This window comes from Puntigrus tetrazona, chromosome 2 (assembly GCF_018831695.1).
Source record: "Puntigrus tetrazona isolate hp1 chromosome 2, ASM1883169v1, whole genome shotgun sequence".
Taxonomy (NCBI): domain Eukaryota; kingdom Metazoa; phylum Chordata; class Actinopteri; order Cypriniformes; family Cyprinidae; genus Puntigrus; species Puntigrus tetrazona.
In genome coordinates this window covers 18,125,546-18,138,059 of record NC_056700.1, presented here as the reverse complement: position 1 = coordinate 18,138,059, position 12,514 = coordinate 18,125,546, and the positions used below count along the sequence as shown (strand labels likewise).

Sequence of the window (12,514 nt, the reverse complement as noted above, 5' to 3'; positions counted from 1 at the left end):
TCTCCACCTCTCTACCCTTCCCAGACACATAAAGCGTATCCTTTGAGATATTTTTCTTCAGTAACCCTGACGTTTTCAAGCACTGCATGAATTATTGAGTGGTCATTAAGTTTTATCGCAGCCACATCAAGCATCATTTATGTCACAGGTGGAGGTAAAAACGTTTCCTCGCAGGCTTTTTAATAATTTCTGTAAAGACAGATTGATCTTCTTGTCTCTTTCTCTGATCTTAGTTTAAAAGAACTGTTATTAGGACCCAAGAAGAGAAGTAGATTGGAAGTGGTCTGAATAGTCATCTGGTGGTCTTCCAGTCAAACACTTAAGCTCAAAAAATTGACTTCTTTTCTTTTTATAACCCTTTGGTGTAGACTAGAAGAAAAATCCCTTCTCTTACCCCCCTATTCATAGATGATTGAACATTGTGTTTCCAATATTCACCAGAAATCTTCTCACTGAATTTGTCTCAGATATTCAGACCAAGCTTTACAGAGCATATTGAAATCATTTTCATTTTCATTATCAATTAATAAACGTTCTTAATAAACAAATTTTTCCTATTGTCTCCTTTGCCTGATGCTTAATCTGTGGCGATTGGTCCGACTGGTCTCATTTTTATTTCTTCATCAGCGTTTGTGAGCTCAGTGCTTCTTTGTGTACAGCGTTACTGGGGAAACACCGATTTTTACCGCTTCAAAAGCACAATAAATTAGCATTTTCATTCAGACCAATATGCTAATGTTTCACATTGACATCAACATGAAACAGCTTGGGATTCATTTTAAAAAACAATTAGTTTCAATGATTCAGAGTCGACTCTTTTTTTGAGAGAGAGGGAGAAAGACAATAACTTTATAATCTGTGGAATTTAAAATTTGGATGGATGTTTTATTCCCTATCGCTGTGTTACACACTGCATGAAAGGTCATTTTCAAAAATCCACAATGGAGGCACTTTAAAAGGGCAGCCATTTTCCGTGTCCGCCATTGTGAATTGTAATGTATATTGGTGCGTCTTACCAAGACTTTGTTGTACTGAAACAAAGCTTGGTTAGCATCATTGGCATCATGCCCAGAAGGTACCTGAGCAGTTTGGTTATAGCGCCACCTTGTGATCAAATAAATTAAAATGTGATAAATATTACTGATAATAGTTTCCCGGAAAGTGATTTCTTTGGCCTCTTCTTATTCCTTTGTTTATGCAAAGTCCACTGATTCAAGAGCCTCAGCCTAACTTTTCTTACATTTACATGAAGTTTTTCCTGTTCATCCTAATTTACACATATCTTAGTTACATTTGGCTAGAGGTTCTCTTTGGACCATGCATGAAAGTTACTGAAACTTCAAGAATCAGTCAAGAATCAACATCAAACAGGATCAGATGCATCTTCATAACACTTTGTTATATGGACACAAATCAGTGGTTTGGGGCTTGTTACATTGTTATAAACTGGCCTAAAATCCTTCTTCTGCACAGTACAGGTTCCCTCTGGCTTGCAGAATATGATGGTGTCTCCATGTCTCCCATCTGTCAAATTGGATTTTGATGAAAGCTGTCCTCCTTCCACAAATGTTGTCCAATTCTCTCCAAATTTGGCTCAGAGGATCTTCAGTCCATACCGGACATCACGTTTATTTTTTTGTGTTCAGAATAATCTGGCTGTTGCAGCAACAGAATTTCCTCAACCCGGTTGTTTATATGATGTTTATTATTATACTATTTAATCTCCTATTTATTCTGTGCTTTTCCTCATTGCACACATCTGCAACTGCTTTGTAAATACATATGTAATGTTATATGTCGGTGAAGATGATTAAATATGTATATACTTAAAAATCATGATGCAAATAAGCCTGCTGCTATACCATTCTTGGAGAGCAGAGGATCGTATTTTAAGTACACGTGACAGATTGCATGTCACATTGCCAGCTCAGTGCAGCTTCACAGCAGTTTTCCAATCACACGGAGCGAGACCGCCTCAGTCCGTGGTGGTCTGGGGCATCACATGATGACAAAGAGGGTCGAGAGGGACAAGTGGAGCACGCTGAGCTCATGTCGCAGATGAGCTTGTTAATCTGCAGTGTTAATTGCATCTCATCAGACCTCTCTGGCTCTGTGTGAGTCTGAAAGGAGTTTGATGTGAGCGTTGACAACTCTAATTATTCAGTAAACCCCACAAAATATGACTGTTATAATTACAGTAGATAACGAGCGAGTTTAAGTGGGTATGTCTTGCGAGCGTGGTGAATGGGTGATGCTGTCAGCGTAATTGTGAGACAGCGCACCCCCATTTTCATAGTTTTTCTAGTCTGCCTGTCTGCACTTTAACGGCGACCTCTTTGAACCACTGTTAGCTCATTGAGGTCTGAGGGGGCAGTGCGTCAGTTAGTGAAAAAAAAATTAAATGGTCAATTGCGTGGCTAGTGTTTTGCTGGTTTATTAAAAGGGATTACGGCAAAACAAACCAATTTTCCGGTCACCTTTAAAATCCATGTAAACAAACCTACTCATTGGATTTGTTAATGTCAAATAATAATTTTTTTTTTTACAGATTCCTCCCTTTACTCTTTCTGTTAATATCAAATAACAGGCATCAGCAGAAAGCCAGTCTCCTTTTAATATTTTCTTTACAGATTTCTCCCTTTACCCATACTAGATGTGATTTCTGACCTGGTTGTTATTTTATAAAATAGACAGCCTTGGATGCTGTGAAGTCAAGACCACAGTGTCCTAATGCACACTGACAATGAGAAAATTACAAGCTTACCATGAGTGCCGCTCTGTAATGCATTTCAGAAAAAGACACGTAAATAAAAGAAGGGCACAGATGCCTGTGTACCAGAATATTAAACATACCATCTTATTCTTTTGGACTTAGTTTTGGAGCCCTTTATAAAAAAGTACTATGTTGTGGTACCATGGTATAGTGATTGTGGAATTAGATGATAATATTTTGGTATATTTCTATGCTATGGTACTTTATTGTATTTCTAAGAATACCACGGTAATATGTTCAAAATACTTTTGTGATTTTGATACATATTACGTAAACACCATGGTTTTGGCACAGGTTGAATGTCAATACCATAGTTTTTGGCCATTTAGCATGCTGATACCAGTTTTATTTTAGTATTAGTATTTAAATTTTACTATATACACTTTTTGTTTTAATTTTATGTGCTTTTTATTTTTACATACATATATATATATATATATATATATATATATATATATATATATATATATATATATATATATATATATATTTTTTTTTTTTTCAAAAACTGTTTTAGCTTTACTTAATGGCACCAGCACTAGCTAATATATGATTTTGCGACATATACCAATATAATAGTTTTGGTTTATCAGATTATCATGGTGTAAGCATCTGTCTCCATCTCTGCCTGTACATTTTTGTAAACAAAAAAAATTATTTTTCAACTGTATGATATATTCTTTTCTTTTCATCCCTCCTCTCAGTTCAGATCAGGCAAAAGAAATGAAGTGATTAGGAGGGAGGAGCATGGGGAATGGAAATTCAAGGAGAAAAATTGCCGGATCAATTCAGATCCACATTTTATTACAGTGGCTACAATATTAGCAGAGAATGAGAAAAAAAATTGTGTGAAGTAGGATGACTCATCCGCAGGTGACACAGTTCTGAGAGCTGCTGAATTCTCTCAACCATGCCTCTGTCATTAATGGGAAATATTTATATACTTTTCCCATTTCCAAAATCACAGTGCATTGCATTTCGCATAGGACTGACAATGACTGTCAAAAAACTCATTACAGCACATATCGATGATTCATAACACCAATGATCAGTAAGCGAGACTCAAACGCACAACATTTAGCCTTTATAGACAATCTATCTGATATACAGTACCAGCCCACACAAATCTAATCTATTACTCACCACACAAGCGATCAGAAAGAAGCGAATTAAAAATGAACACATATGTCGTTGAGAACACGCTAATGTGTGCGAGCGTGACCGAGTCAGTGGTAAAAAAAAATCTGCCGTGATACGTTTTTAGTGTGAGTGAGAGATTCTGAGAGAGGGGAAGAGAGCAGCTGGCATGCTGGAACACTGTAAAATGTGATGCTGAGCCATAAATGCAGAGGTCCATGGTCTTATGTTTCTGTTCCTCTCTGTAGTGTTACTAAGCAACTCCCAATCTCCACCAGCGTGAGAGGGATGAGGGTGCTCTGGCAGAAAATACCTGTCATTGTGTGTGTGGCGTGTGTGTACTTTGTGCCTGCGTGTGGGTGTGCTTTGCTGTGAAGCAGGTATGTGCTGTGCCTTACCATGTCGATCTGAGCGCTCATGTTCTCATTGTGGGTGCGTTGCTGCTAGTATGTGCTGAGGAACGTGTTGAGACCCAGGCTGTGAGTGGGGCTGTGTGGGAGCGTGTTTTGGCATTACGTGCTGTAGGAAGGTAGCAGCTCTCCAGTGTTGGTGCATGATGGGTAGCAGCCCTCTCAGTTGCCTCAGGGCTGGCTTAGATAGCAGGAAGTAGAGTGGCGGGTTCCAGCAAGGTGCCAGACAAATCAGAAGAATGGCAGACAGCGAGGTCACCTCCCACAGCATAGACACCTCCGTGCTCGACGCCGGCGATGGGGCGGTGGAGCTGGGGGCGGGGCTTTCGGGCGAGCTGACGGAATTAAGGGACGGCGATAAAACATTGACAAACTCTAGCACGTAATAAGGCAGCCAGCTGATGGCGAACACCAGCGTGGAGCCGATGAGAAGGGCTGTGGCTTTTTTATTGCGGTGGTCCGCGGCTAGAGTGCCCCGGCAGCGGTACAGGTGTGTGATTATGAGCCCGCAATGCAGGGCGATGCAGAGTAGAGGAGCCACATAATACACCAGAAATGCTGGAACGAGGAAGCCCAGCCAGTGGCCGCGGCCCACCGACCACGTGCAGCCACTGTCAAACTGGATGTACGTGACTTTAGGTAGGGCCATGGCGATGGAAACCAGCCAGATAACAGCAACGGTGCCAGCTCTGTGGGACAAGTACCAAGTACAGAGACAGATACAGAAAATTCAGTATGTGATCCTGAAGCACAAAATCAGTCATGCAAAGCCTACTTTTTTTTTTGTAATTGAGAGTAAGTAAAAAAAAAAAAAAAAAAAGCCACGGTAGCCTATTATTTTGACACTGCACGGCTGTGACACTGACACACTCAAAAATATGGAAATTACAGTAATGCTCTTCAGAATGTAGTCTACTGTGATTTAAATAAATATGATTTTCATCTCATATTGATTCACATTGCGAGAAGTATCTTTTTAGTGTCAGCATTTCCCGGATTGTTTTTCACCGGAAGCACGCTGTTCAGCTTAACACAGAGGCTGCTAAAATGAGTTAGAAGTGTATTAACAAAATCAATATTAAAGTAATATTTACCCGAGTTCGCATCTTGGGTATGTGCTAGAGTTCGTCAATGTTTTATCGAGAAGGAAATAAAAAAGTTACCATACTGCGAAATCAGTGACAAGACTATAAAAGCACATTTAAACTGTGCTGAGAGTGAGCTGTTCGCCTTTCTTGAATACTGAAAACTGAGCATGACTGAGCATGAGCTTCTGATTCATCAACAAATGACTCTTATGAGTCGATACTTTTAGGGAATCTAAAATAGTGTCGCAACCAAATGACGGTCCTTTTTATGAATCAAGACCCAAAAAAGTTGACCGTTTTAATCAATGAATGAAATTACTAAATCAATCAAGTCTTAGTTAATGTGTGTGCATCTCTGAGGGAAATATAGGGCTCTGTGCTTTCAGTACAAAACTTAATTTTGCGGCAAAACATGAAAAGGTTTTTATCATATCGATTGCTATATTTATTTATTTGGCCAGTGTCGTTGTGTGTTTTGTTTATTTTGCTGTTGAAGACTTATAAGGCCGTAGTGTACCTATATATATTTTTTTTCTACATTTCTTTAACAAATATGACATTTCCCCTATTTGACAACAGTTTGTTGCTTTAGATACTCACACCTGCGCAGGGGTGGCAGGGGGTCGCGTCGAGGGAGCCACTATTCGATAACGCAGCACAGAGAGGGCAGCCAGGCTGAAGATGTCCACTCCAGCGGTCAGGGAGGTCATGAAGCTCAACAAAACACAAACGCCTCCACCCAGCTGCCAGTTCTGAGAGCTAGCGCTTAGAAGCACACATGGCAGAGTGAGTAAAGCGCACAGATCAGCAAAACTCAGGTTTAGCAGGAGGACCGAGCTGGGCTTTGAACGACGCCGTGGGTTACGCATCAACACCAGCCACATGAGCAGGTGACCTCCAACCCCTACCAGCAGAGAGAGAATGCTGACCAGAGGCAGCACCAGAGAAAAGGAGATGGTTGTGTTGGTGGAGACCGTGTTGAAGAGCAGGTTTACAATGGCAGGCATGATGGATGGTGTAGGAATCAGCCAATCTCTGGGTTAGAAAAGAAAAGAATAGAAAGATGGAGATGAATAGATATAGTGATAGTTTTTACGCAGTACATGCTTGATTAATAACCCACACACTGACTGAAACACGAATGAAAAGCAGAAATGCAAATGAGCCAGAGTTACTTACATATCGCACAACCCAGTAAAAATAAATGAGAAAAACTTTGCAATAATATACTTTGCAATTACCTTAAATTACACTTTACAACAATAATCCATTCCGCAGAATATGGAGCAATGGGAAGACATGATAACCAGCCCAATAAAACATGCAAACAAGCAAAATATTCCCATTAAATGTGATATACATCCTAGCGCGGACATTTGCAATTACACTGACCAATTACTTACAGAGGCAGTGACAGGAACGTCTTCCAAGCACAATTTAAAGCCCATGTTTCAACTTCCCCCAACAGAACATCCATACAGCTATTAAACCTTCATGAACTTACACAGTTCATTAGGAAACATAGTTGTGCATAGAGCTAAAAATTCCGTCCATCCTTCAGCAGTGATAAAGATCAGCTAAAATAATCTCAAAACTGTATTTCATGTCCTGACAGCGGAGCATTGATCTTATATTAAATACTTACCTGATTCCAACTCCACTGCAATCGTTTTGAAATATAACTGAAATTGTGTTAATAACAAAAATATTTCAATTTGATGTAGCATTTGGTATGATCGACAGATAGACACATGTGCACAGGTGAACAAGCAGATAGATAGATAGATAGATAGATAGATAGATAGATAGATAGATAGATAGATAGATAGATAGATAGATAGATAGATTCAATTTAATTGTCCAAAGTACCAAACAAAATCAAGTTAGAGCACAGAGGCACATATGAAAAGGGCTGACAAGGGAGCAGGAGAAGAGAGTAGACACACACAGCACTGAACACTGGAGAGAAAGAAAAAGTTACTTGATCAGGCATCAGTCTGGCAGTCTGTGGGCTCACTTCTGCTCATCTGCTCTGAGGCACAGCATCCCCTAATGCAGCCACCCACTTGACTCACACGGTCCAGCCCTCTGTACACACACACACACACACACAAGAGAACAAAAAAGGGGGACACACCTGATCCACATCTGACTCACACACACGCACACACACACACACACCTGAAATTCTAATCTGCCTCATTAGGCTATAACAACATTCATGTGCTGTTAAGGAGAATTTCAACAGAAAGAACCCAATTACGAGGCAGTGTTGAAAGGGCTGGGAGAGTGAAACAGGGAGCTAATTTACTATAAATACTTCATGATGCTCCTCGGCCTAACGCTAAAAACACCACACACAAACACAAAAAAAAAAGAAAAATATGAACACACTCTCCTACACACTCTGACAGATTCATAATTATGAAATGAAACTGAGAAAATGTGTGATATGTCTGCAAAGTTTCGTGATTAGTTAGGAAAGTTTTATCACAAGATACATGAACCGTTTACATCTTGCTTGTCTCATAAACTTAAATCAGCTTGTAAAAGCTGATTACGGTAGGAATCTTCCGGTGTTTACTGGTTTCTTGTGATTGCAGCCATCTGCTTGAGTTACTCACTTTTTTCACTCTTCGACTTGAACCGCTCGAGTGTGTGTCAGAGTGTGTGAAAGATACGAGAAAGAGTTTGTTGATTTCTGTATGTGTTTTATGCACCGTAGGGTTTGACATACTACTTTATTGTAATATAAAAATAAAACACCTTGGTATATGTTTACATGTACGGTTATAATTAAGCTAGTGGGTTTTTCTTTCTTTTTCTGCCCATTTTAGTATTTAGTTTTACGTTAAGTTTTATGTCAGCTTTTTTTAAAGTGGTTTTAGCAGATTAATATGCTTTTTTGAATGTTTGCAGAATTAGCATAACACTGAGGCCAAATGTAACTCCATTACGGAGTCAAAAGCGGCACTATATAACTTCACAATTGGCCATTGTTCTTTTAGCCCACCTGAATCTGAACTTTTAAAATTCATATGAACTTACTTACCGCCACAGCACTTTTTAGTAAAGATGGGTGGCCAGAACGAGCGCGTTGTGTAATACTTTAATGAATGTAATTAACAGATAATAAATGTGTATATTTTGTCCACATACAGCCCTTAGTTTCTTCAGTTCTATGGTTTACGCAGCTGCCTTTAACGTCATGTCACTTCATTAACAGCTTCCCCCACTGCTGGTGTGAGTGGGTGTAGGTGTGTGTGTGTGTGTGTGTGTGTGTGTGTGTGTTTTAAGGCCATTAATGAAATGATTTATGTATATTCTTGCAATCCCTTGTGATTTTTTACGCAATTGTGTGAACGTGTGTGCTTTGCTAATGCATATAAGACATAATGATGTAATGACTTATGTGTTGCCTTTGTATTTTAAACAAGACAAATTGCTCCTTTGATCTGCAGTGTTTTCCCATAGCAATATTAGCAGGTGTGAATATGAATTTGAGTAATGGTGTGACAAACATTTGGAACATGTCATGCGAGATTTTGTGGGTTTGGTTCATTGTTTTTGGAAACTCATTATCGGTCTGTATAGTATGTAATGTGTTACACTGCCATTTTTACGCAGCACAGACGTAATAGAGCATCGGCCTTCAAACAATTGATCTGGCCTGGTATTTCCTCTGTACCTAGAATCAATCAATATAGCTACTCAGCAGTTCAATACTCAATCTTGAGGCTTTTTCATATAACAAAAAAACTGTTAAAGTTCTGACGAATCAGATTTTGATTATTTCTCATAGACAGCAATTTGCACGAGTTCCTGCTACACAGAATCTTTAATGAGAAAAAGATCACTGAAATCTCAAGCGCTTCAGAGACCTAAACAATATCTCAAACTGTGCTTGGATACATTTCCAGTGCCTGTATCAAATGATTGACGTATGAACTCAAACTAACTCAGATATTGATACCTACAGTGTAAGTGAGAACTGTACTGAATCACTCGATCGTGAAGTAGCCACCCCCCAGCAATACATTTTTGTTATTTTATTTAAACAGTGAAATACGTTTTGAATATCTGTACTGAATTTCAATATAATTATTGGTCATACATTATAGATCAATAAATAGATGTGCATGAAAAAGACATCTCATTTGAAATGATTTGAGGCCACGGAGTAAGAAATATTAAGAAGCGCATTGTATGAAAATGGATGCCAGGGACAGAGATCTAATATAAAGTTTGGAGCTCATTATATTGACCGTAGTATACAACGGCTGCCCTATCAGAATCAAATATTCCAGAAAGAATAAAATATTCATACCTTCTCGTAATTGCCACTGATGGTGATTTCAAATTTGTAAATTTACCATCAAAGATGTCATTTAGTCGAATAAAAAGCCTCATGGAGTGATAGTGGAATAAATAGACTATTCTCTTCAGAGAGAGATTCTCAGACGCATTTAAGAAGCAGTCACAGACAATAAATTCCTTAATCTCTGCTTGAAAATTACTCTTCCGTAGCGAGATGTTTGCTTGGCTTTGGGCCTCTACTGCCCTCCTGTGTCATTAAAAGGCAGTAAGAGACACGTTATGAGAAGCGGCATCTAGGATCCACTTTCCTTGACTGAAAGACGCCTTTGAAAGTACAAACAACACAATTGATGGCATTTAATTAATTCATGACTGTTATACTTTTCATGAATTCACTTCTGAAGTAATGAAGGCTAATATGATCCTGTTTCAAACATGTATCAAAACTCAGTTATTTACTATGTAGCGTTGATATTTTAGGCATAAGAGACCTTTAATATATAATACCATGATAGTCTTTGGAGTACATTGTAGACATTTACCATTTAAATGTGGTATTACCAGTTGTATTCTGGCATGTTATCCAGTTAAAGTACATTATTTTGGAGTATTATGTAAATAAGTATAATAGGATAATCATTCAATATTGTGGTATATTATACCATGCTTTCTTTCTAGTAAATGTTATTCAGTGATAACTCAAAAACAGCAACAAATATTATATTCAGTTTTTATTCATTCAGTCACATTTAGTAGAAAATAAAGCTCATTTAGGGCCAGCAAACTCTTAAACATTTATCCATTTGCATAAACAATGCCTGATTAAGACAACAGTAATACTGCTAATGATATTGATCGAGTAGACATAAAATGATAAGAATAAGTTAGTCGCACACTACAAAACTTCACGTGGGTAATGTCGGACATGGGGAGGGAGGGGGGGGGAGCGTACATCCACCAAACCGAATGAGAATTCAAGCGATGATTAGTGCAAATATCGGTTCTGTTTATATATTATATTTTACAAAATATCATTCTATGGTTTTAAAGATAAATAGCAAAAAGTTCCTTTATGTCAAAGATTGTCAAAAGACTCAAAAGAGGAGGGAGAGAGACGGAGAGAGAGTGAAATAAAGGAAATCGCAGTTAAGTGCAGAAGGTCAGGAATGTAAAAAGCAGGAGGGGGAAAGCAAAACAACTCACTGGAGTAAGCCAGAATATGCTGAATATGCGTGTAAAATGACTATGAAATTGTCTGAGAGCCGAAAGCAAGAGTCTTTATGAATTCATCAAGGTGCAAATTCATCTGCTGATCATATCTCTCCCTCTCTCTCCTCTCAGCATCACAATGACCCTCTGTTTTCACAGAGCTTTGGCTCCAACGGTTGTCATGATGCTTCAGCGTTGCTTGGCTCCGAACTCTGATGACCTGCAGAGATAAACAGAGGAATAGAAAGAGAGAGAAAGAAAGAAGTGAATGATGGCCTACTTGCGTTACCCGTTTACTAATCTGGCTTTGTTAAAGGTCAACTCAGAGCCATCTGTCTGTGGACACACAAACAGGGACAGGTGCACGCTCGCACGCTCACAATACATTCACATGTAATACTGGAAAGATTTCCTCTAATTACTGGAGCACTTTCCAGTCAGACTCTCCAATAAAACTGCTGGACGCTTCCAAGAAGCATGCACACACACACACACACACACACACACACACACAAAACAGCACAGTACCGGGGAAATCCAAGGACTTATTTCGTTTCGGAGGGAGTCTAGGTTTTTTCACAGGGGGTTTGCGATCTGAGGATCTCTCCAGATCACAGCGGGCATCCTGCTCCATTCCTAGGGGGCAAATACAGGGGGCACACAGAGGGAGGGATGGGATCACACAAGTAAGGATGAGTTGATGAAGGCATGCTAGAGCAGTAGATGGTGAATACGGACCCTCCTCATACTCAAATTGACGGGATTTGACGTTTGTACCTGTGTCACATGAGTTTGCTTTCCTATTTCGATGTGGTTTCATGGGACCTCCAGGGCTGCTCTTGACTTCATCGCCTGAGCAAAAAAAAAAGTCGCATGAATTTGTTTTTTTTAAATCTGGCAGTCACAAAAATGTATTGAATATATTGTTTTTTACAAAAATGCATTTTAAAATAAAATGCTAATAAAGCTGTACAAGTTCTTAAAATATTCATTTACAAGCCATACACATAATATTATATATGTATTTGCAACATAAGTGAGCATTTGCAATATTAATTAATCTGCATATTTTAATAGTAACATATTATTATATAACATAATCAATGAACTTAAGTGAAACATTATACTGTCCATATAGATAATATTATATATACAGATTATATATGATATATACAGATTATATATATTTTGTTCTGTTTTCCAAAAAGTAGTATCAAGTGTTATTCTCAGCTATATATATATATATATATATATATATATATATATATATATATATATATATATATATATATATATATATACACACACACACACACACACACACACACACACATCATGTATACACACACACACGTATACATTATAACATTATAACAACTTTTGTCTGAATTACCTTGAAGCAAAGCAGAATCTACTGAAGCAGAATGAAACACAGGCTTAGCTGAGGGGGGCGGAGCAGCTGGTGGCTGATTCTCATTGGCCACGTCTTGTGGTGAGGAGCCAATGGGAGACGTGTGAGGTGAATAATAACATGGCTGAAAAAATTATATAATCACAAGCTGTTTTAATTATACGTATTC

The 12,514-nt window shown here is 38.5% G+C and overlaps 2 protein-coding genes across 9 annotated transcripts in view; both read right to left on the bottom strand.

The window, feature by feature from the left end:
• Positions 1–3,588: 3,588 nt before the first annotated feature.
• On the bottom strand, positions 3,589–8,135 carry si:ch211-119o8.4 (somatostatin receptor type 3). 2 transcript variants are annotated; one of them, XM_043220638.1, is made up of 3 exons: positions 7,390–8,135; positions 6,009–6,443; positions 3,589–5,009 (listed from the first exon to the last, which is right to left on the bottom strand). In XM_043220638.1, exons 2-3 carry the CDS (start codon positions 6,413–6,415, stop codon positions 4,334–4,336), a joined length of 1,083 nt encoding a protein of 360 aa, XP_043076573.1. In that variant the 5' UTR covers positions 6,416–6,443; positions 7,390–8,135; the 3' UTR covers positions 3,589–4,333. The 2 variants fall into 2 exon arrangements, with proteins under 2 accessions (XP_043076573.1, XP_043076574.1); XM_043220639.1 differs by lacking the exon at positions 7,390–8,135 and having other exon boundaries at positions 6,009–6,504.
• A 2,308-nt stretch (positions 8,136–10,443) lies between these two features.
• The window catches only part of carmil3 (capping protein regulator and myosin 1 linker 3), a 49,571-nt gene continuing 47,500 nt past the window's right edge, over positions 10,444–12,514 (bottom strand). For all 7 annotated transcript variants that reach the window (XM_043224002.1, XM_043224017.1, XM_043223993.1 and 4 more), the window contains 4 exons: positions 12,328–12,469; positions 11,712–11,786; positions 11,463–11,570; positions 10,444–11,154 (listed from right to left, as the gene is read on the bottom strand). In XM_043224002.1, the coding sequence (XP_043079937.1) occupies positions 11,114–11,154; positions 11,463–11,570; positions 11,712–11,786; positions 12,328–12,469 (366 nt within the window). In that variant the 3' untranslated portion in view covers positions 10,444–11,113. The remainder of the gene's footprint in view (positions 11,155–11,462; positions 11,571–11,711; positions 11,787–12,327; positions 12,470–12,514) is intronic.

Excerpts from the sequence above, each read along its gene's own strand:
- si:ch211-119o8.4 (XM_043220638.1), bottom strand. The coding sequence starts at position 6,415 with ATGCCTGCCATTGTAAACCTGCTCTTCAACACGGTCTCCACCAACACA. Across the intron at positions 5,010-6,008 it reads CCTGCCACCCCTGCGCAGGT|AGCTGGCACCGTTGCTGTTA; the intron begins GTGAGTATCTAA and ends CTTGTCCCACAG.